Source organism: Oxyura jamaicensis, chromosome 18 (assembly GCF_011077185.1).
Source record: "Oxyura jamaicensis isolate SHBP4307 breed ruddy duck chromosome 18, BPBGC_Ojam_1.0, whole genome shotgun sequence".
Taxonomy (NCBI): Eukaryota; Metazoa; Chordata; class Aves; order Anseriformes; family Anatidae; genus Oxyura; species Oxyura jamaicensis.
The window spans coordinates 337,699-361,680 of NC_048910.1; the positions used below are offsets into that span (position 1 = coordinate 337,699).

Here is a 23,982-nt window from a genome sequence, read left to right on the forward strand (position 1 = left end):
AGGAAAGGAAAGGAAAGGAAAGGAAAGGAAAGGAAAGGAAAGGAAAGAAAAGAAAAGAAAAGAAAAGAAAAGAAAAGAAAAGAAAAAAGAAAAGGCAGGAATAAATAAAAATAATAGCCCTTTGGAAATGCCTTTTCTTCTAGCTAGCTGTTGAAAGAAACTGGATGACTAACTTGGACAACAGACTTTTATATACCAAAAGTAGTTACTAAGAACCTTCCCATAACTCCCACAGAATTTAAAACAGTTAGTAAATGCAAACTGTTCAGCAAGGATGGAGGGTGGATTAAGTGAAGTCTGACCTCTGTTTAAAATCTGCATAAAGTATTCTGCTCGGAAATCCTTTCCTGCAAATTCTGATCCCTTCCAGCACACCGTTACATCGTAGCTGGTGAAGCACCAGCTCATGTTCCATGGCACCTAACAAATGATATCATGAATTGGTACTTCATTTTATCACACAGAGATGGACAGACTCCTTACATCATGTAACCTGAACAACTTACCAGGTGTTTTTGTTTCATTGGGAATGAGGCACCGCACAAAATGTGGATGTGTGCTTCGCAGATTGCTCATAAGTTTGTTTAAATTTTCCTTAAGAACAAGAACAAAGATTATGCTTAAAAATGTTACTTATACAATCTCATTATTAGATAGATTAAAACCACTAATAAGATAATGATCAGAACAACCTTTTGGGCACTTCTGAAGTAATTCTTCCAATAATTCAATGAGAATCCTTCTTTGTTATGAAGTGCATGCCTTTCTGAACATATAGATTCTACATACTAGATTGATCTAAAACTTTTTATGTACAGAATTTTCTGTATCTTTGTTCACAATGCTGTAGAATTTATAATGATTATTCTAAAGTACCCGGAAAAGAGCCGAGACAGTTTGGAAAGAAGAACCCTTCTTTTTGCCACCTTTCTTGCCACCGCCACCACTCTCTGAAAAATAATATATTAAAAAAAAAAGAACAACAAAAACATGTGATTAGAATTTGAAAAATTAGTGTGTCTATCTTTATAAATAGAAAATGTAATAATATGAGCAAAATTCATAAATGCCTAGAGTGTTTATAGTTTCAAAGATTTTTTTCAGATAATAGCAGAACAAAATCTAATGACTTTTCTTATGTAAAGAAAATTAAAATGAAATAAACTGCAATGCCCTGTAGAGTAGGAAAATTAAGGAATTAACTCATGAATGAATACATCAAATACATCAACACAAGTGTTTTTCCATAACTTTATATTTAAAACTATGTATAAATTTAATGTAATTGTGATGGGTGTTATAGTAATTCTTGAAGTATTTGGGAATAAAACATTCCTTTTTTTTTTTTTTTGGTAGAAATTATCTGCTGTGTCAAACATCCTGTGCAAATTTTCTGTCTGATCTCCACTCTGACAACACATCTATAAAGGTCTCTAGAAAAATATATTATCCTTTATTAATCTGAGTGACTTGAGTGCCAAAAAGAAGAGAAGGTTTTGGGTACACAAACCTTTCATTATATTAAGAAACCTTTTGTGTATACAAACCATATTTTCCATATATTTTAAACTATTGTGGTTAAAGTAATACTAGCTACACTGACTTAGGAAAACAGAAGTCTTGCATTTATAAAATGTAAATATTATTGCAAGGTGTTTTTTTTTTTTTTTTTTTTCCCTGTAAACTATAGGAGAATTGATTTCAAATAAATCACCTGCTTCTGCCCCACCAACAGAGGCAAAAAGTAAGGCCAGTGTCTTCAGAGATGACTTCTGGTACAGGCCCACAACAGTTTCATTCAGGGGATCCTTGTTCTTCTCAAGCCAGCCAGTGATGTTGTAGTCCACTGTGCCAGCATAGTGCACAAGTGAAAAGTGGGCCTCGGCCTTGCCTTTGCCAGGCTTGGGCTTCTGGAAGTTGTTGGACTTGCCCAGATGCTGGTCATAGAGCTTGTTCTTGAAAGAGGTGTCAGTTGCCTTGGGGAACATGCATTCCTCTTCCAGGATGGAGAAGATTCCCATAGGCTGGAAGAAATAGCAAAACATGAAGAAAGAAAGTGAGGTTGAAGGAGACAGAATATAAGACAGAGGAACGGAAGATAAGGTGATACAAAAAAATCCTCCTCAGAGTGTGTCATCTCATTTTGTTAGTGGATATGTCATCAGATACAGGAAAACAAGTTCACCTATCTGTTTCAGGATTTTAACGTAGTAAAGAACTGGCATGTAGAAATTTGCTGAAAATGAAATGAATGAAAGTAAAATGTATGAAAATACACTCCGGTTTGAGGAAGAAAGAGTTCACATTACATAAATGCTTCTTCTTTGAAGCAGGATAGAAAATTTCTTGAAACATTAAAATAGAAGCTGTTCACTGTAATTACCCTTTCAGCGTAAATTAAATGAGTACATACATTTCAGTATGGATTCTAAGACAGACTTATTACTATGACTAGGATTGAAATTTTTGCCCACCTGTGAATCATATACACTACTCAACAGAATCCCACAGGCAGTGATGTAAGGAACAGGCTAACCACCTCATGAACAGACACATGAAAACATATATGGAGTGCTCACAATCCAAAAAAAAAGTTATGTGCTGCATATGTGGGTGCCACATATTAAAGTGGTCATTTCAGCATAGAAAATTCAGCAAATTTTGGAAAAAATCAGCAAATTTCAGCATAGAAATTTGCTTTTACATCAGAAAAACTATTAAGTGTACAATGTCCAAGAACCTTCTCAATGAGTTCAATGCAGGCAGCCAGGTCCATTCCAAAGTCAATGAACTCCCAGTCAATTCCTTCCTTCTTGTACTCTTCCTGCTCCAGCACAAACATGTGGTGGTTGAAGAACTGCTGCAGCTTCTCATTGGTGAAATTGATGCACAGCTGCTCCAGGCTGTTGAACTGCAGAATGCAAAGAGATTTACTGACTTTCAAGGTTCAGTTCCATGAACACTTTGCATCTTCCAATATGTTTTATTTTCAACCTGTCAAGGTCTCCATGACTGTGATCCTGAATGTGGACCCAGGCAGGTGACTGGGGGATTCCATCCTCTAATACAGCTACACTTTGGAGCCCTAGCCCCACCTGAATATATTTTTGAGCACTGAAAAACATTGCAGTATTTAGTTCAAAATGCTAGTCAACACAGCTCTTTGCCTGCTATGATTTAGCTATACTCTAACTAGACTGTTCAGAGGGAATCTGGCTTCAGCATTAACAAAATCTTCAAGATGGCAAGTTTTAATTTCCTCATAATTTGTCTTACCCATCAGTTTTTAAACATTCTGATATCACTCTTCAATGCAAATTTAATTTCTGCATGGAACAACAGACTGCAAAAAAACTGTAACACTTGTATGTACCTAGCCAAAAGAGTGCCATTGCTACAGAAAAGTTAGGAGTATCCAAAAAATAAGAAAATACATAAAGAAAAATAAAAAAGAATTATTCCAGTTTCTTAATGCCCATTCCGTGAAACTTATATGAAGACCCTTCTCTTACATCAAATATCTCAAAGCCAGCAATGTCCAGGACACCAATGAAGTACTGTCTGGGTTGCTTCGTATCCAGCTGTTGGTTGATGCGAACAACCATCCATAAGAACATCTTCTCAAAGACAGCCTTTGCCAAAGCACCTACTGAATTGTATACCTAAATCAAAACCAGAAAGTATGAAGTTATCATGTGGAGCAAAAATGGAAGTCCAGTGTTTTTGTTATCAAAACACTTCTTGCCAGACACCAAATTTTTCTTACCTGCTGCACAGTTTGACCCTTGGTTACATATTCATTCCCAACCTTGACTCGGGGGTAGCACAGGGCCTTGAGCAGGTCTGCTGAGTTCAGGCCCATCAGGTAGGCAGCCTTGTCAGCAACTAAACAAACACACAGCAGCAACAGGTATTAGCTTACCAGCAGGTGTATCTTGTAGAAATTTCAAATGGCTCCTGCAGAAATCGTAAATACTTTAAGACACATACATACAGACACAGAACCTTCTCTTGATTTGATAGGAGATGTTGATATGTTTCTTGATAGGAGACACTACTGTGTTTGTTGTTGTTGTTATTGTTTCAAATACAAAATAACAACAACAACAACAGCAAAGCAACTAGTAGTGAAAGGCAATTGTAGTCAAAATAAGAAGGCCAATTAAGATAAAAATGTAACATATTTGTATTTCATCATAAGCAACATTCCCCAGAAGCTGTGGAGCATTTGCGTTAGGTATATTTTCTTCACCATTGGCTTATTTTGAATTTTATTGAATGAAAATTTAATTTAGAGGCATTTAGGTAGACAAAACTCAAGAAACGTTTTAAAAGAGAAAAGGGAAAACTAATTCTGCAATGATAGGAAGGTTGTAGACAATCACAGATGTTCTCAGAAGCAGACAGTGCAATCTCTTTCCGTGACTGCTGATCAAGTAACCTTAAAAACATAATACTCACGAGATGACAATGCTTAAGTGTCAATTATGCCTTAAAGAACCTACACCTGAAATGAATACCGGTTTTTAGAAGTCCATGCTCAAGCAGAAGTCAAAAAGTTTGTCATTTTACTTTCTACTATTACGTGTAACAATGAATTTAGATGCGGACCCTGTTAGCGGACAGGGTATGCAAAACGCTTTGCCCAAGAATGCCTATATATATATCATGTGAAAGCATAGGAAAAAAAAAAAAAACAAAAAACAAAAACATAGCAGATTGCTGCGTTAATATTTGAAATGACCAAACATCCTTAAATGGCATCAATAGATATCCAGGTTAGAAACAGAAAAGAAAATCCAATGAGTAAAGATAGAGTAATACTGGAATACATTGCTTGTTTTCCTCAGTGTCTTCAAAAGAATGCAAAGTAGGAAAAAATGCACACTAAATGAAGTAAACAGAGGGCAGAGAAGATGAATTGCCACAGTCTTCTCCCAGGTTTAAGAGCAAACAGAACTGGCGCAATAATGATTTTGCCACACTGAGAAATTTGCTCACAGGTTCAGAGGAGTGGCCAAACTTTATGTTGACCTGAGACTCGGAAACAAAACTGATTTCAATGGAATTGGTGTTGCATACACGGCTCCAAATGCTTCCAAGGTTTGGTCAGCAAAATACCATACCTGACATCACTTAAGCAGATTAAAGATATTAGTTGTGGTATATTATACTATGAATATTCATCATTATCAGATTCATTGCTACTGTATTCCATGCATTTTTACTTAATGCCTTAACTTTCCTGAAAAGCAAATGAAAACAAAACAAGAACCTGCCCCTGACAATAAGACACATTTGTAATATACAAAAAATAACTCTGGTTTCATGAAAATACTTCCATGACCTTGTAAAGGAATATACCTTTGAACAATTCTAGGCAAAGCAAACACAACAGACATATGTTAGCTGCCTGTTTTTCAAATGGAAGTCCTGGAAACATGCTGAAACTCTACAGAAAATGTAGAACATAAGAGCCATAGTTGCAGTATTAACTGATGTTCCTTTTTAACCTTCTATGCAAAATAGAATAGCACAATGCTCTCACTTCAGGCACTGGGAGCTGCCTGCAAGAATACTGGCTTTGGGGCCAAGCAGCTTCAGGATTTTGGCTTATTTTTACCTGGAATCAATAGCTTTAGGAGGTGATGACAGCAAATGATAAATGACTGTTTTCTCCCTGGGTACTTAAGTCAGTGAGCACAGTGGCTCTTGGTTATGTGCCAGATCTGGGAAGCTGCCATTCAGTAGAGCAGCAAAGCCCAACTTTCTTCTGCCTGACTACTACTCTGTCAGCAGATGGAAGTGTGGTTTGGGATTTACTAATCCTTATACTTTGCATAGTCCAAAGTAACCTGTATCTTTTGCTCAGTTGTGTTCTTCCAGGGAAGACCTCTTGTTAGGACACACTGATGTGTTGCAATACTAGCACTGGGGGAAAAATGCAGATGGAGTCCATGATTCTGACCCTGAATCATGGATTCATTACATGAATCATGACCCTGAATCATGGACTCTGAACCCTGCCTGTAGTAGTGAGTGTTACTGTATTTATTGTAGTTATAATACCTTCGGTGCCATCTGGCTCTGCCTGCTCTTCACGCTGCTTCTGCTTAAACTTCAGGTTCCCATAGTGCATGACAGCCCCTGTCAACTTGTAAATGGCTGTTTTTTCATCAGGAGTGAATCCCAGGATGTCAATGGCACTCTAACGAAGGGATAATTAAAGAATATTTAAAAGCAAGGACTATGTCTATTTATAGATCAGAGTCCACCTAAGAAACCTTCTGTGTATTGCTTACGTCTGTGGCCATCAGCTCTTCCTGGTCATTAATGCTGGCAACCGTGATCTCCCCTTGACTCACATACTGGTAGTCATATGGGTTGGTGGTGATCAGTAGCATCTCTGAGAAGAACAAAACATACACAGATCAAAAGACAATTGGCATGGAAAGGAATGAAAAATGTTGCTCAGTGAACTGTATCTGGAGAAGTTACTGGTATTTCCTACCAATTAGCTCTGGCTTCTTGTTGGACATGATCTGATAAAATATGTGGTAGCTTCTTTCAGCCTTAAGCTGGAAAGTGACCCTGGACTTCTCCAGCAGATCTGGGAAGGACGGTAGGAGAGAGTTAGCACAGGAACTGAGGATCAAAGTCAGAAGGAATGTGATCAGGCCTGGAGGCCTGGTCTTACATGTTTCAATGTCAGCAGAAGCCAGTTTTCCCGTGGCACCAAAATGGATTCTGATAAATTTACCCTGAAATTAAAAAATAATAATAATAATATTAAAAAGATCTAGATCCGCCTCACCAACTCTGACTGCATTGTGTTGATAAGAAAAAAGTCATTTTTTCTTATGCCAGGCGACGACTTACAAAGCGTGAAGAATTGTCATTCCTCACAGTCTTGGCATTACCAAAAGCCTCCAACAGGGGATTGGCACTGATGATTTGATCCTCAAGTGTCCCCTAAAATAGAAACCTCATTGTCATGTTATAGCTCAGAAATCAATCAGACACTTGCAGGGTCCTACTTCTAGGAGCCCACCTGCATCTTGCCAGACTGCTCCTCCTTCTTCTTATCCCCACTAGCTGCAATTGTTGCAAAGTACTGGATGACACGCTTTGTGTTCACAGTCTTCCCTGCACCGGATTCTCCACTGTCAAAACAATCATGCAACCAGAGAGTGTGTGGTTCCTGGGCATGGGGCAGCCCCTCAGGGACTTGAGTAGGGAGTGAGTGTACTTACGTGATCAGGATTGACTGATTCTCGCGGTCTGCAAAAATGGCAGAATGAAAGTTTTAGCCATTGCCCTGAATAGCCCTGAGCTGACTGAAAAGTAAAGCTGTAAATGTGAGCTGGGGCTTCTTTGCAAAGTCTAAGCACTGACTCCTAGAAGACAGTACCGGATTTCCTTCCACATCCCTCACTAGTAAGTATAAGCTCTGCTGGACCCACACAACTGTCAGAGGCACATGGTCCTCAGAGAAATCATGTATGCACTTGCCCTTCACACAGTTCTCATGAAGGAATTGAATCAAACTACCTACCCGTGATTAGATAAAGGGCTGTTTGGAATAATAATATTTTATATTCCCTCAGTGTAAAAAAGTAGCAAACTGGGAGTCCAGTGTTTCTTTCTGCGATGGGAGAGTGTGGAATTTGGTACAATAATACACAGTGCTGACTCTATGCATGCTTCTGGTACAGTTTGGCTTGCAATTGTCAATTTCTGTCACACAGCTCCATGGTGTTTGAAGGTGTCTTTTCACATGCTCCAGTAAGAGCCGTGAGGCTTTTTGGTTTAGATAGCTTTGGATGAGATCAAGCACTCACCAGTCAGCATGAACTGATAGGCATTGTCAGAGATGGAGAAGATGTGTGGAGGGGCCTCCTGGCGCTTTTTGCCTCGGTAGGCCAACACCACCTCCGGGTTGTACACCGGTAGCCACTTGTAGGGGTTGACGGTGACACAGAAGAGACCCGAGTAGGTCTGCAAGGAAGGGAGACAGCACGTTGGCTTCTGCTCAGCCTGGCACAGTAGGCCTTCCAGCTACCCAAAGGAAGACAGCTGCTGGTACTTACGTAGATCATCCAGGCTGCATAACGCTCTTTGAGGTTGTACAGCACAGCAGGTTCATGGAGGTGGGTCATCATGGCCATGTCCTCAATTTTATCATACTTGGGAGGGTTCATGGAGAAGATTTGGTCATCCTTCACCGTCAGAGTCTGCCAAAGGAAAGAATGAACCATATTTGTTATTTAAGAGTCTAGAGTAAGATTAAATTGTATTAAGCCTTGATTTTTTTACTCACTTCTCCACCTTCAGTCTTGACAGTGACCTTTCCTGCTTCTTTGCTCTGGATTGTGCTTTTCACATAGGATTCTTTAGCATGCACCACAAAGACTGATGTCTTGGCATCAAAGGGCTTGTTTTGGGCCTCGATTCTCTCCTTTTCTGACTTTCGGAGGTAGGGAGCTGCCTCCCCAAAAATGGCCATCTCAGAGTCTGATGACATGGCTGCAATTTATTCAGCAAGGGGCTAAATGGAATAAATGTACTCACGTCTCAATAAAGGAAGAAATGCCTTTGTACCACACACATTTTTGTAGTGTTCTAATCTGAATATTCGTAAGATTTCTCTCTGTGTAAAATCTGTTTTCCCCTACATATCCTTTTATTTATTTAGATCTTAAGCATGACAGAGGTCTTTGAGTTAGACAATTTTTATTTTCATTCACTTTTTCAGTTTACATTTTTTGTTCTTTAGATTTAGATTCTTTGGTAGTCTTTCAGTATCCTGCAGTGAAAAAAAAAACTGATCGATTGTCACAGTATACATACTCTATATCTATTAACAAAGATACCAATGGAAGTCATCTTACTAAAATTATGAAGGAACAGTTATATCCTGTATTTCTTCCATATTTTAGACTCTGTAATTTAAATTGACTATAGAAATGGAGCAGAATATTAAAATTGAGCTGTAGTAAGGGCAACTGGAAGTGTGAATTGTCTGTTTTTTAGCATCAGATTTTCCTATTCTAGAAATTGGAGTTTTAACATCTGCAGTGGTTCTGTCTTCTCCAGTTCAAGCTGCTCTGTTAAGGGTGAGCTGAACCAAAATAAGAAAACTTCTCAATAAAAAACACTGAGAGGGATTTGACAAAGTCTTTACTATGTGTGTTCAGTTAATTCATGTTCTTTTTCATTAATTTCTATTTACAATAAATTTCCTATTAAATTTTCTGCATAGTAAGAGTTTACTTGTTTCTCAGCAGGTATCAAACAAATGTATGAAGCATTGTTATGAAAGCAAATTTACTGTTTTATTTGTTTTGCACAACCCAATAGGAATGCATTAATATGCACAGTTGTAATGGGATTACAGGAAGTGCACACACAGTTGCATAAAACCCATCTTGGAGGGTCTATTCCTATGGAATAGGTAAATTACATTCTTACCTTTTTTAATACCAGCTGGCTTGCACGCTGGAGGCTGGTGAATACTGAAGAATAAAAAAGACAAGTTCCTTATTATTATTGCACAGAATGTCAAGGATAAACCACAGGGTGAAAATATGCAAGTGGCTTGAAAGCAGAAAAAAAATCTCAATACAGAGAATCTTTTGAGGAAAGCAGTTCCACAGGCAGCAGGAATTCAATGGTATTCTGCCAGCACTCCATAGACAACCATATTCGTACCTTGAAGATTTCTGTGAAGACAGAAAAGACTTGTCCTACCAGTGCTTTTATAGGTTCTGATCTGTACATACAACTCCCTTCTCCTCTTTCTTAGGTATAAAAATTTTTGGCAAAGCACCGTTTGGCAAACTTGACTGAGTACATGATTCCCATTCATGTTCATCATGGATATATTTAGAAATATCTGAAGTCTTACTTGCTATGTGAATAAATCTCCTATAAATATTTTGACTAGGAATCTGAAAGGAGGAAATGCTGTCCAGCAAATAGAGCAGGACACTGAGACTTGGAATTATTGGCTTCTGTTCTCCTGACTCCTGAATTGTTGTTTGACATACAAGATTTGTATTCCTCACAACTCAGCAGTAGTGAGATGGATAGATATCGCAAAGACCTTTGGAGAGTTTCTATTTTAAGATATTTCTGCAAATAAAGAATAGGAACATCTGGAATAATTTATTTGAAAAAGCTTGGGCAACCACATCATATTAATGTTACTGCAACTATTTACAACTTCTCAGTGTTTTTCTTCTGGGGTTTTGCTGGTCAATTTCAAAAGATAAGAGAAGGGTCTTTATAACCCTTAATCCATACATTTAATTCCACCTTTTACATTTTCTGAATTATTTCACATTGGCTATGGCTTGAAATCAGTTTTCAAAGGTATTGAACTTGCTGTTCTCTGTACCTGGCTGTGCTAGTTCCCTCAGACATGTTCAGTAGGGGTTTCTGTCAGGTCAAATTAACAGCGATTATTATCATTATTATTTTTTGTCTTTTAGATTTATTGGCAATGGATGTAGGCAAGATGTTTTTGATTCCCATAGCAAACAGTGCAAATTCTAGGTAGTCTAGGTAGATTTATTCTGCCAGATGCTTCATTCAACATAAAGTAATAACAAAACTAACCTAACTGTTAGCCATAGCATAGTTTTAGATCATGGAGGATGCTTTTTCTAAATTTTAGAATGCTTTGTCATTTCAAAAACAAAAATAAGAAATAATAATTATTTTGAACAAAATTCACTAAGGTTTTGGATGCTGTATATGGAGGAAGAAGAGTGCTTGGCATGTTCCAATACATCACTGACAGTGCATTGTGTCTTAAGAAAGGCATCTTGTTTATCCATCCACAAATAAGCTTTGTTGTTCAAATAGCTATTAGAATAAGCACGATAGTTTTCAGTGAAGGGAAAATTAGGTAAACTTGGGAAGAGCTGCATTAAATAATGAAAAACCACTTACATGGCTTTTTGAAATTTGTTTGACCTTTTATGTACCATGGTGTGTCCATATTCTCTGGTGCTACAGATAAACAATAAAAAGAACAAATGTTTATAGGAAGGGATTAAGGGAAAAAGACACAAGTAGAATAGTGTAGTTGTTCTATATAAAAGTTTGAGGTTTCAATGTATACCTTCTGTGACCTACAAATCTGTCATTTCCTTTGCAAAGAATTAGCTACCATCTCCCATTTGAAGACCTTGCATGGAGCAAGGATGAGCTGCTATGTTTCTGTACCATATGGTACAGAACGTTCTGAACGCTCACACTCTCCTTCAGATATCTGGGAGCTGTAGCACTGCAAGAGGGGTCACAGAGGATCACCAGTCTTCCCAACTGACTGCTTCAAAGAACTTCCATATGTTTCCAATACTGCATGTACAACTAAAACATCTGAGATAAAGTATTCTTTTATGAGGCTGCCAGTATCTTTCTGAACAATTAAAGTGTTAGCAGAAAAAAGATGGCATGCATTTATAGAGACTTTATAGTTTATGTTTGAAAAATAATATTCAGTTCCTGAAGGGATGTCACAGAAGAAAATTGAAAGGTTTTATTCATTGTCTAGCATGAGAAACAGGATAAAGGGAGAGAAAGAAAATATATTCTAATTAATATTCTTATTCTAACTCTTCTCTTATTCTAATAAATTATATAATTAATAAAGAATGGAGTTGATTATTCTTTATATGGAATTAACTCCAAGTTAGATCTGTAGTTTTTTGATAAACTTGCCTCTCACTTTTTAGATAATGACTTTCAAGTTGTTCAGGAACTGAAAGCTTAGCAGCTGAAATCCATACAGCTGTAAGAAACCTCTCAACATTTTAGTTCTGAGTAAGGCTCTCTGTGACCTTGGCAATACCCACTTATACAGTCCTTAGTTTGTTCATAAGTCTAGTATTAGTTCAAAATTATTTTTTATATTTCAGCTTCCTTCTTGGTTTCTCTGCACATGTAAATTGAAGAAGATGACTTGGATTCCAGTACACTGGTTCAAAGATCTCACAGTATATCATCCTGTCTGTCAGTTTGACATTTTTTATTTTGTTTCACCTCCTAAGTCTAATAGGAATAATCTGGGAAGGCAATGGATTAAAGAGGGAATGACAGATGACTTGTCATTTTTCTGTTCCCTGTGTCTTTATCTTCCCTTCTTAGAAACCTAGTAAAAAAGGACAGCTTTCTACAACCCGTGGACTTCATCTGCCTATTTCAAGATACAGCACTTTTCACATATTCTCCCCGCAGTAAGTATACCACTAGATCCCAGAACCATCCCGATGTTCTGTGGCTCTAGAGTTCTTTTGGATTGACTTCCCTCTCCATCTAGGTTGGAAAAGTGACTATAAACAACCTTTATACCTTTATACCTATCATCTCTCTGAGAAGAGCACTTACCAAGTCAGAAGCATTTTTCCTTACTTTGCTGTATGAGATAAGATATTCCTCTTACCCTGTCCTGTTCTTAAGGCTACTGAGTGAAAAAAAGTGGCTAATGCTCCCCAGATTCATCTGTCTGCAGTAGAAAAATAAACGGTAACTTCATAGAACCACAGAAATGTCAGTGGGAAAGGACCTCTGGAGCTTCATAGTCATGCTTTCAAGTCATGAAAGTATCCCACCTCTCTTGAAAATCTGTTACAATTGTGCACTATCCATCTAGTGAAAAACAATGTCCAGGCTGAACATTCCAAGCCACTACTTGTGGCTATTGCCTTTGTTTCAACTTCTGACGCTAAAAGAAGAACTTGTCTTCATCATCCTTTTAACTGCCTGCCAAATAGTTGTCTGCCATACCACCATGCAGCCTTATTGCCAGACTAAATTCCTTGCAGGTTTTGTGCGCTGACCAACTTGGGAGCCCACCAGTTTCTCCACATCATTCTTGAATAGCAGGGGAATAACAACTTCCTTCAAAGTAGCAGTCACACTCTTCCTAATGTAGCCTCATAAATGATTTGTTTCTCTTCACAGTAAGAATGCACTTCTGGCTTGTGTTTGAATTTGACATCTGCAGATTTGCCAGGGTTACACTCTGTATCATCATTGTCCCAGGTGTTTATGAAAATGTTGAACAATAAGGGTCACAGCGTTGAATCACTGTACTTGTTATTGACTGTTGAATATCATACCATTCATCACAATCCCTTGACATAAGGTGTCCAGTCAATAGCAAACCACCTAACAGTCCATCTATCTAGTCCATTTTTCTGAATGAGATTGCATAGGATACAGTGTCAAAACCCTTACTAAATCTATTTATCCCCATATATATTGTCTTTTATATTTTTAAAGTCTTTTTAAAATCTACTTATTCCCATATCCTCAAAGTCTTTTCCCTTATCCCCATATCTATTTATTTAATCATAGAAACAATCTCTTCCATCTAAACATCAGGCAGAGGAATCTCTTTTCCATCTAAACATCAGGAAGCACTTCTTCACTGTGTGGGTGATAAGGCAGTGGCACAGGTTGCCCAGAGAGGTTGTGGAGTCTCCCTCCTTGGTGATCTTTAAAAGCTATCTGGATAGGCCCTGGGCAACCTTCTATGATACTGTGATTCTGTGTTTCCATTGAAGTTTTTTTTCTTCCTTTTTTTCCTTCCCTTCATTAGGTGTCCTATAACTTCTGAGGTCTACTTAAGTTTTTAAAAGCCAGAGAGAGTGAAAAAATCATAATTAAGTAAAAAATGCTTATTAAAAAACCTGTTTATCTATTCAGTCTCCTATATTGCAATGATACAAAAAAAGACACAAATCAAAAACAAACACAGACACACACACACAGACAAAGAATAGGAAAAGGAAAAAATATAACCAATAATGTAAAATTCACTCAATTTCAAAATAAAAGTAGTTTATAAATAATGAACAAATCTACTTAACCTAATCTGCAATTTGTATTTATTTTTCATGTTGTTAGGTAACCTTGCACATAGGGAACTGGAATTCAAACAGATTGGAACAACTACATGGTTCATGAAATTTTCTTATTAACTTTCATTATACGATCCTTTCTAATAATCTGATTTAAATGGCTTTCATCTTGAAGAAATAAAATGATTAGCAGATGAGTTGCAACTGAAACAACTAAAAAGTTTGTAACTCCAGTTTTCTCAAAGTTGAAACTACAGTTTTTAGTGTTGCATTGAATAAGTTGTGGTGGTTTTACTTGAGTGAGCGGCTGAGCTCCACCGCAACCGATTTCTCACTCCCCCTCCTCAAAGAGGAACAAGGAGAAAATACACTGAAAGGGCCTCAAGGGTTAAGATAAGGATGAGGAGATCGCACAGTAATTATCGTGACGGGCAAAACAGACTCAGACTCAGCATAGGGAGATAGTAAGATTTATTGCCTATTACTAACAAGCTAGAGAAGTGAGAAACAAAGGAAAGAAACTAACCCCCCCCCCCCCCCCCCACCCTCTTCCACCTCCTCCCCCCGAGCGGCGCAGAGGAATGGGGGAATGGGGGTTATGGTCAGTCTATAGCACGTCTTCTCTGCCGCTCCTTCTCAGTCACTCTCGTCCCCTGTGCTGTGGGGTCCCTCCCACGGGATGCAGTCCTTGCTGAACTGATCCAGCGTGGGCTTCCCACAGGCAGCAGCTCTTCAAGAACTGCTCCAGATATGGGTCCATACCACGGGGTCCATCCCTCGGGAGCAAACTGCTCCAACCTGGGTCCCCCACGGGCAGCAGCTCCTTCCAGGTCACCTGCTCCTGCATGGGCTCCTCTCCATGGGCTACAGGTCTGGCCTGGAATCTGCTCCGGCAGGGGTCTTCCACAGACCGCAGTCTCTGTTGGTGCAGTTCCACCTGCTCCACCAAGGTCTCCTCCATGGACTGCAGTGTGGGACCCTGCTCCACCATGGTACTCCATGGGCTGCAGGGGAACATCCTGCTTCACCATGGTCCTCACCACAGGCCGCAGGGGACTTCTGTTCTGGCACCTGGAGCACCTCTCCCCCTCCTTCTTCACTGACCTTGGCGCCTGCAAGGCTGTTCCTCACTCCTCTCACTCTCCCAGCAGTGGGGCCCTTACCAAACATGGAGCAGCTTCAAAATCCTTCTCACAGAAGCCACCCCTATGGCCCCCTACTACCAAAACCTTGTCACGTAAACCCACTACATAAGTAGGAGCTGGGACTTTGTTCCGGATTTGCCTCTCTCAACAATCTGTTCCAGCACTTGTTTGCCTTCACTGTTTTTTTTTTTTTTTTTTTTCTTATTATGTTTAAATGGGATTTCTGTTATTTCAGTTTGTGCCTATTGCTTCTTGTCACTGGATACCACAAAGAGTAATATTAATATCATGGTGTTACCTTAGCTATGGGCCAAACTCCAGCCCAGCTGCTCACTCACTCTCCCTCCTCAACAGGACAGGGGGAATGATAGCATGGAAAAGATCATGGGACAAAATAAAGACAGGGAAACTGCTTGCCAGTTACAGTCATGGGGAAAACAGACTCAATTTGAGGAAAATTAATTTATTGACAAATTAAAAAGAGCTGGATAGTAAGAAACAAAGACAAAGAAATGAAACAACATCCTCCATCACAACTTCCCAAGCTCAACTTCACTTCTTCATTCCTGACTCCTCTGCCCCAACTCACAAAGGGCACAGAGGTAATTGGAATTGGAGGTATCAGTCATTCCATAACAGTGTCTACATGCTTCTTCCACCTCACACTTTCCCCTACTCCAGAATGGGCTCTCCATGGGCTGCAGTTCCTTATGGAAATCACAGATTCACAGAACCACAGAAAGTTAGGGATTTTGGAAGGGACCTTGAAAGACTCTAATCCCCCCTGCCAGAGCAGGAACACCTAAATCATGTTCCACAGAAATGTGTCTAGGTAGGTTTTGAATGTCTCCGGAGAAGGAGACTCCACAACCCCCCGGGCAGCCTGTTCCAGTGTTCTGTCATCCTCACTGTGAAAAAGTTTCATCTCATATTTAAGCGGAACCTCATATGTTCCAGCTTTCACCCATTGCCCCTTGTCTTATCATTAGGTGTCACTTAGAAGAGCCTGGCTCCATCCTCCTGACGCTTGCCCTTTACATATTTATAAACATTAATAAGGTAAACAGTCTCCTCAGTCTCCTCTTCTCCAAGATAGACACCCAGCTCCTTCAGCCTTTCCTCTTAAGGGAGGTGATCCACTCCCTTAATCATCCCTGTGGCTCTGTGCTGGACTCTCTCAAGCAGTTCCCTGTTGTTCTTGTACTGAGGGGCCCAGAATTGGACACAATATTCCAGATGCGGTCTCACCAGGGCAGATTAGAGGGGAAGGAGAACCTCTCTCGACCTACTAGCCACAGCCCTTCTGATACACCCCAGGATGCCATTGGCCTTCTTGGCCAGAAGGGCACAGTGCTGGCTCATGGTCATCCGACTGTCCACCAGGACCCCCATGTCCTTCTCCCCTTCGCTGCTTTCCAGCAGCGCAGTCCCCAACTTATACTAGTGTCTGGGGTTGTTCTTGACCAGATGCAGGACTCTACACTTGCCCTCATTATATTTCGTTAAATTTCTCCCCACAATATTCTCCAACCTGTCAAAGTCCTGCTGGATGGCAGCACAGCTTTCTGGCATGTCAGTCACTCCTCCCAGTTTAGTGTAAGTGAGAAACAGCAGAGAGACCCAAGGCCAGAGAAGAAGGAGGAGGTGCTCCATAGCAAAGTATGTATTCCCTGCAGCTTGTGGAGGACTCATGCTGGAGCAGAAGTGTGAGAAAGAAGGTGCAGCAGAGAGGAACTGCTGTGTACTGACAATAAACCCCTGTGCTGCTTGGTGGAAAGCCTGGAGTGAAGCTGAGACTGGGTAAAGGAGGGAGAAAAATGTTGTTTTAATATTTGTCCTTTTTTTCTTACTTCTCAAAAATATGTATTTTAATTGGCAATGTTAATTTTCCCCAAGTTGAGTCTGCTTTGCCCATGGCAGTAACTGGTAAGCAATCTCATGTTCTTTATTGCAACTCATCACCTCTATCATTCTTGGTTTTCCTATTTTCTCCTTTTGTCCTACTGAGGGCGAGGGACAGCACAGAGAGGGAGCAGCTGGGTGTGTGCTTGGCTGTTAGGCAGAGCTAATGATCCACAGTCTAGGAAATAATAAGTGAGCAAACAACATACAAGGGCAGGTAATGTTGTAAGTTAAAAGACTGCAATATTGCACTTCCAAACATTTCTTTGTATATTAATTGTGAAAATGGACAAGGGCAAAGCAAGGCAGGACTCCAGAATTTCCAAATTGAAGGTGGAAAATGCTAAGGAAACACTGTATGTTCAGTAGCAGGAAACATTAGAGTTCTTTGAATAAACAAGACAATTATATATCAGTTTTGTTTGTTTGTTTGTTTTTGGGTCAGTTCCTGTAAATAGAAATGGCAGGCCCCTTCTTACTGCTGAACAAAATTTTACAGACAAGTCATCCTGAGGCTCTTTTTCTGTCATGTTGGACAACTGCTTTCTAAGAGTGGCTAATGCTTGAAAGAGTGGTCTAATGCTTTAGCAAAAGTGCAGTATTAGAATATAATGCTCCCCATTCATTTCATGCAGTGGTTTGCTCTTTGATGATGTGTTGAGTAGCATGGACCTCTTTTCTGCAATGGGCTGAAAGTGAGAAAGGTCTGGAGAAGGAAGTTAAATGGCCTTCCTCTGGCATTCAAGAAGACAGGAATCTGCTAGTTTCCTTATATTAATGCCATTTTTTCCCTGTTATTCTACTGTGTTTTTTCACTATTAGAGGTTTGTCAGACTTGATGCTCGTCTGAACATGAGCCAGTAGTGTGACCAGGTGGTCAAAAAGGCCAATGACATCCTGGCTTGTATCAGGAATAGTGTAGCCTGCAGGACCAGGGAGGTGATTTTTCCTCTGTACTCTGCTCTGGTGAGGCCGCACCTCAAGCACTGTTCAGCTTTGGGCCCCTAAGTACAAGAGGGACATCGAAGCCCTGGAACATGTCTGGAGAAGGGCTACAAAGCTGCTAAGGGCCTGGAACACAAGTCCTATGTGGATTGGTTGAGGGAACTGGGGTTATGTAGTCTGGAGAAGTCTCAGGGGAGACCTTATTGGTCTCTACAATTACCTGAAAGAAAGGTGTGAGGAACTGGGGGTCAGGCTCTTCTCACAGGTAACTAGTGATAGGACTACAGAGAATGCACCAGGGGAAGTTTAGTTTAGAAATTTGGAGACATTTATTCTTCAGAAGAGTATTCAGCTATTGGAACGGATTGCCCAGGGAAGTGGTGGAGTCGCTATCCCTGGGAGTGTTCAAGGAAAGGTTGGACCTGATGCTTAGGGACATGGTTTAGTGGGTGACCTTGGTAGTAGGGTGATGGCTGGACCAGATGATCTTGAAGGTCTTTCCCAACCTTAATGATTCTATGATTCTGTGACGCTGTCTCACAATAATGTGTCTGAATGTTTGCAGGACTGAATACACAATAAAAAGAGATAATTAAGCTATAGAGAAAGGTGAGAATTGTTGACGGGCATTTAAACCTCTGGGGAGATGTAAAAGGAAAGGAAAGATGAGCTTGGACATTAGCTGCTGCAGTCTGGATGTTGTAGCAGGTGGATACATGACAATACTGTGTAATAATGTATTTTTCTAGGGGCACCTGGAAATTTTCTTTTCCCCCACAGTGACAAGCCTTCGTTGGATCTCCTGGCCCCCTGGCTACTCCCCAGATATGTGTGTTGTGTGTGTGGGGGGAAGGGACTGCATCCCCTATGTCTATCATGGGGCTTTCCTCTGGCTGTGTAGAGAGGGCTGGACACAGACCTCCTAATACTTTTCCTTGGCTTGTGTGTACATCTTTTTTAGTTCCTTGAACATGCACTAATATTCCCCTACATCATTAACTGCTTCATTCAGTCATTTACATTTGTTAGGGCCCAACTATCATGGGAATTCAGGAAATTTAGGTGTGTGTTCCCACCCTTATGTTATCTCTTACATTCACTGCCATCAACTGTATTTCTCTATCTCTACTTTCATACATTCTTCTTATACTTTCATATATTCTTCTCATACTTTCATATATTTTACAAAATAAGACACTATCCAGCATTTCTCAGTTTTCAGCACTCTGCAACTGTCTGTCTCTGTGTACTCTGTCAGGTGGAGCAGTTTCTGGCAAACCACAGGTGCATCGTTACTGATGTACTAAACTGGAGGCACTGCTTTTAGGACTGTTCTCTTACCTTTTCTTGTTTTGATTGGTGCCCTCCAGTGAAGTACCCAATATGGTCTAAAAACAAATGTTTGCGAATCCAGCTGGGAGACCTACTAATGAAGAGAAAACAGAAGGACTTTACCCCAAATTACATGCACTTCTGCATTCTCTCAATTTTTAATTTAAAAACTCCTCTATACATCTTTATTTTTGGTGTAGCAATTCCTGACCCTCTGCTTCTTGGAGGCAGGAATGAAAACTGATATACTCTGATCATAAGAACTGATGGAAAATGGATTTAATTGAACTTTTTCTCTCAGCTACAACTGCAGGTAGATAAAAACAGAGATAACCCTATTGCCATGACATGACTGGTGCAAAGAGATGAGTCTTGGGACCTAAGAGCCCTTATTAAAGTATCAGCTCAAAGCCCTACCTCGAAGCCTAGAAAAGTTTGATCAGGTGGTCTGAGCAGCCTCCCATTTCCATTCCTACTATATCAACAAAAAACCAGGCTTAATTTAAAAGTGCATTATTGAAAAGATGATAGGAAAACAGAGTAATATGAGAAAGGGCACAATTAATTACATGTCCTCTTTTAAGACCATCTGCCCATTATTTGACTGCGTTTCCTAGAGTCAGATTCTAGCACATAAATGTCTCCAATTGTGAGCATGTTCTGGTCAGCATTTGCTCACGGTCCCTGGCAAACAACTCCATTCTACTGGACATGTTAACTGCATCTGATCTACCTTGACTTCAGCAAGGCTTTTGACACTGTCTCCCATAAAATCCTCATAGAGAAGCTCAGGAAATGCGGCCTAGGTGGATGGACAGTGAAGCAGACTGATAGTTGTCTGGATGGCAGAGCTCAGAGGGTTGTGGTTAGTGGTTCAGTCTAGTTGGAGGCCTGTAGCTAGCATTGCCCCCCAGGGGTTAGTACTGGGTCCAGTTTTGTTCAACTTACTCATCAACGACCTGAATGATGGAATAGAGTGCACCTTCAGAAAGTTTGCTGACAACATAAAAGCCCAGAGGAGTGGCTGATACCCCAGGGGGCTGTGCAACATTCAGAGGGGCCTCGACAGTCTGGAGAGTTGGGCTGAAAGGAACCTCATGAAGTTCAACAAGGGCAAGTGCTGGGTCATGACCTGAGGAGGAATAACCCCAAGCACCATTACAGGCTGGGGGGCTGACCTGCTGGAGAGCAGCTCCAGCTCATGATCAAAAAATTTGGGTAGACCTCTATGGTTCTAGGAGTTGGACTCGATGATCCTCATGGGTCCCTTCCAACTCAGGATGTTCTATGAGAAGCTATGTGAATCTCTGCAGACAGCAACCAGGCAGTCCTGGTGGACAGCAGGCTGACCACAAGTCAGCAATGTGCCCTTGTGGCCAAGAAGGCCATTTGGAAGAGTGTTGCCAGCAGGTCAAGGGAGGTAATCTTCCCCCTCTACTCAGCCCTGGTGAGGCCACACCTGGAGTATTGTGCCCAGTTCAGGGCTCCCCAGTACCAGAGGATCTCATTAATGTATATATAAATACCTGAAGGAAGGGTGTTTAGAGGATGAAGCCAGTCTCTTTTCAGTTGTGTCCAGCAACAGGACGACTGGCAACGGGCACTAACTTAAGCACAGAAGTTTCTGGCTCAATATGAGGGGGCACTTCTTTATTGGGAAGGTGACAGAGTACTGGAACATGTGCAGTCTACTTCTCTGGAGATATTCAAAACCCCACCTGGATGCTATCCTGCGCAATGTGCTCTAGGTGATCCTGCTCAACAGTGGAGTTGGATTAGATGATCTTCAGAGTTTCCTTCCAGCCTTGGCCATTCTATGATTCTGTGATTAATAATCCTCAGAGCCCCTTCAAAGTTACTCTTTAATAGCTTTTGTAGCTTTCTTTTGTAGCTTTCTTTTTCTTTTGTAGCTTTCTTTTGTGTCTTTTCTCCAGTGTGACCACATACTCTCCTTGCAGTAAAAAAAAAAAAAAAAAGGAAACTTCCAAAATGTATGCCTGTTTCCCTCCTTTGTCCAGGCTTCCTTCACCCAAAATGGTAATTTATTGCAATATATGAAACAACTGTTCACTGTGGATGTATTTTTCTTAAGTTTTTATGGCAGACTGCAGAGAGTTCACAGAAAAGATTCCACTGAATGGAACCAAGATGTAATAAATAAAGGAGATTTATTTGTAAAATCCCTGTGCTTCTGATCTGTTTCTGACTTTTTTGTGTGTTCTTACAAACTGTCCTTCATAGTCTCCATTTAAGTAGGATCACATTTGAGGGTATAACAGTCCTGTAATATTGTTGACTTTGTGACATAAAAAACACAATTTCTGCAGAATACAAAGTTTTGATTAGTTCAGCGTCCTGGCATAGGCAGACATCACAGAAACTTTATAAAAAGGAATTAAAAAATGTGGCACACAAACAAATAGGTCAGAGTTTGGTAGCTCTCAAAACATTAACAGCACATAAAAAGAAAATACAAACAGGAAACATTATTATGCTATGCTATTATATTGATGAGGCATCCACATCTCATCTAGGGTGTTCATGTGATTACTCCACTAAAAAAGTACATAGCAGAACTGGGAGGGGGGGGAGGGGGAGAGAGAGAGAGAGAAAGAGAGAGAGAGAGATCAGTGATCAGGAGTGGCCTGTATATAAATTATACTGTGTAAGACAAGACTCTTCTTTTTTGGAAGTGCAAATTTTCCACTGAATACTCTGATGGTCAAAAGATTAATGAATTAAAAATATATATTTTTGAAATTTATTTTAAATTTAGATGAATTTTTGGAAAATAGGTCCATTAGAATCAATTATTCATATTTGCTCAGATAACAGCTCTAAACCACTATCTATTATTCTCTCTGGACATACTCAGTTCTGCTATCTCCTCTCTTAGATGGGGGATCAGAACAGCCACTGTGTTCAGGTTTCATACACTTATAGATATAGACTTAACATTGAAATGCAGCAATTTTTTTTTTTTTTTTAATTTTCTGATAATTTTTGTAGTTTATTTTGTGCTTTTACTGAGCAGAGAGAAAGAATCACCTCCACTGACCAGTTGGCAACTCTGTAGTCCTAAAACAGCTCAGGATGCTTGGTCTTCTCTTCTGCAAGGGCACCTTGCTGGCTCATGTTGAACTCGTCCACCAGAACTGCCAGGTTCCTCTCTGTAAAACTGGATTCCAGCTGCCTGGTCCTCAGCCTGTGCTTAGGCATGTGTTTATTCCTTTCTGGGATCACAACCTTGCACTTCCCTTTATTCAAGTTCCAGTTAGACCTTTTCTCCATCCTCCTGTCAGAGTCCCTAACACCCACTGCTCCCAGTTTTGCATTTTCAGCAAGCTTGATGAAGGTGCATTGTGTCCCATCATCCTGGTCACTAATAATGATGCTAAATGCTATTGAACCTACATTTCCTGGCACTGTATTTCCTCTAGAGTGTTGTTTACCATTTTCTCAGTTGTGTCCAGGCTTCTTGTTAAATTAGGAGGTCCCAAACAAATGCTGGTACCACAGGGATATCACTAGATGTCGTGGGACTATCCAGAGCTGGTGTTAATGCTTCTTTCATGTTGAACATCAGGATATCACCCTGCCTGCCAATCTAAAACAGCCTCTAGTTAGTTTTCACCTTTACAATGTAATTTTCTACTGTCAGGGAATATCATGTCTTCGAGTGTGTAATAACACAAGTAAAATTTTAAAACAGAAGCTTCAATAACTATGACTACTGTGAAAAATGCTCAGGCAGCATTTCCCTGCCCCCCCCCCCCCCCCCCCCCCCAGTGACCCCGTGCTTTTTGTCCCCAGTGATATCAGAGACCTGGTTTAAATGCTGTTTCAAATAAATTAATGTGGTATTGAAAATCATCCTAATGTTAACAAAGCCAGGTATGCATTCTTGGGAAAAATGGATTTCAAAGAATCATTTATATGTTAATGAAGCTAAGTACCTATTCTTGGGAGGGATGAATTCCTTAAGTTTCTTTTGAACTGTCACAGTTGACACTTTGGTGGGACCTGTAGGAGTGGCATATCTTTTCATATGTGGGAGATAGACTACTAGTTTTTGGTTTAATGGAATGTTCCTTTTGTTAGGATAAACTTCTTAGACCTCTCAGATCTTAAATATTAATATTTTTTTTTCCACCACACTGCTCTTTGTGTTCTTAGGATCTTTATCCATCTAATCTCAGTCTGTGGCATGGTATAATCATGGCTTTCCTCCCTGGAAATATTAAACTTTTATCATCTTATGTCAAATGAATAGTTTAGAGGAGATGCATGGTATTCTTTACACGGCCATGGAGAGACGATGAAGAAATCTGTCAAGATTTTTTTTTTTTTTTTTTTTTGGTCAATTTTGTCAGTGTCAGCATGTCTCACAGTTTTGCTCCAGTTTGATTCTGTATACAGACATGACACTTTTCTCTCAGAATGCAATGTGGAGTAAACCACCTAGTTCTCTCCACTAGGTAGCTATTGCACAATGTGATAACATTATTTCACCCCAGGGTCTGTTCCAGTGAGATAATAAAGTTACAGAATAGACTATCACAGCCATTATTCAGAATGAAAAAGTGTTCTTACACAAGGGGATGTGATTATGAACACAAATACAGAATAGCATCTGAAATTTACAACAGCACTGCATTCAACCTTGTGAATCTATATGCCATGTCAAATCAAGATTCAGCTACACGATGTAGAGGGACAGTCCTGTAAGAGCCAACAATTTCTTGATACAAAAAGAAAAACAAGTAGGGTCCTGCAAACAATTA

General features: G+C 40.0%; 1 protein-coding gene across 1 annotated transcript in view; it reads right to left on the bottom strand.

The window, feature by feature from the left end:
* LOC118175977 (myosin-1B-like) overlaps positions 1-23,982 on the bottom strand; it is a 334,501-nt gene that overhangs the window by 79,509 nt on the left and 231,010 nt on the right. The window contains exons 3-5 of the mRNA XM_035342657.1: positions 8,091-8,234; positions 7,842-7,998; positions 7,254-7,281 (exon numbers count right to left, since the gene is read on the bottom strand). Coding sequence (XP_035198548.1) covers positions 7,254-7,281; positions 7,842-7,998; positions 8,091-8,234 — 329 coding nt within the window. The remainder of the gene's footprint in view (positions 1-7,253; positions 7,282-7,841; positions 7,999-8,090; positions 8,235-23,982) is intronic.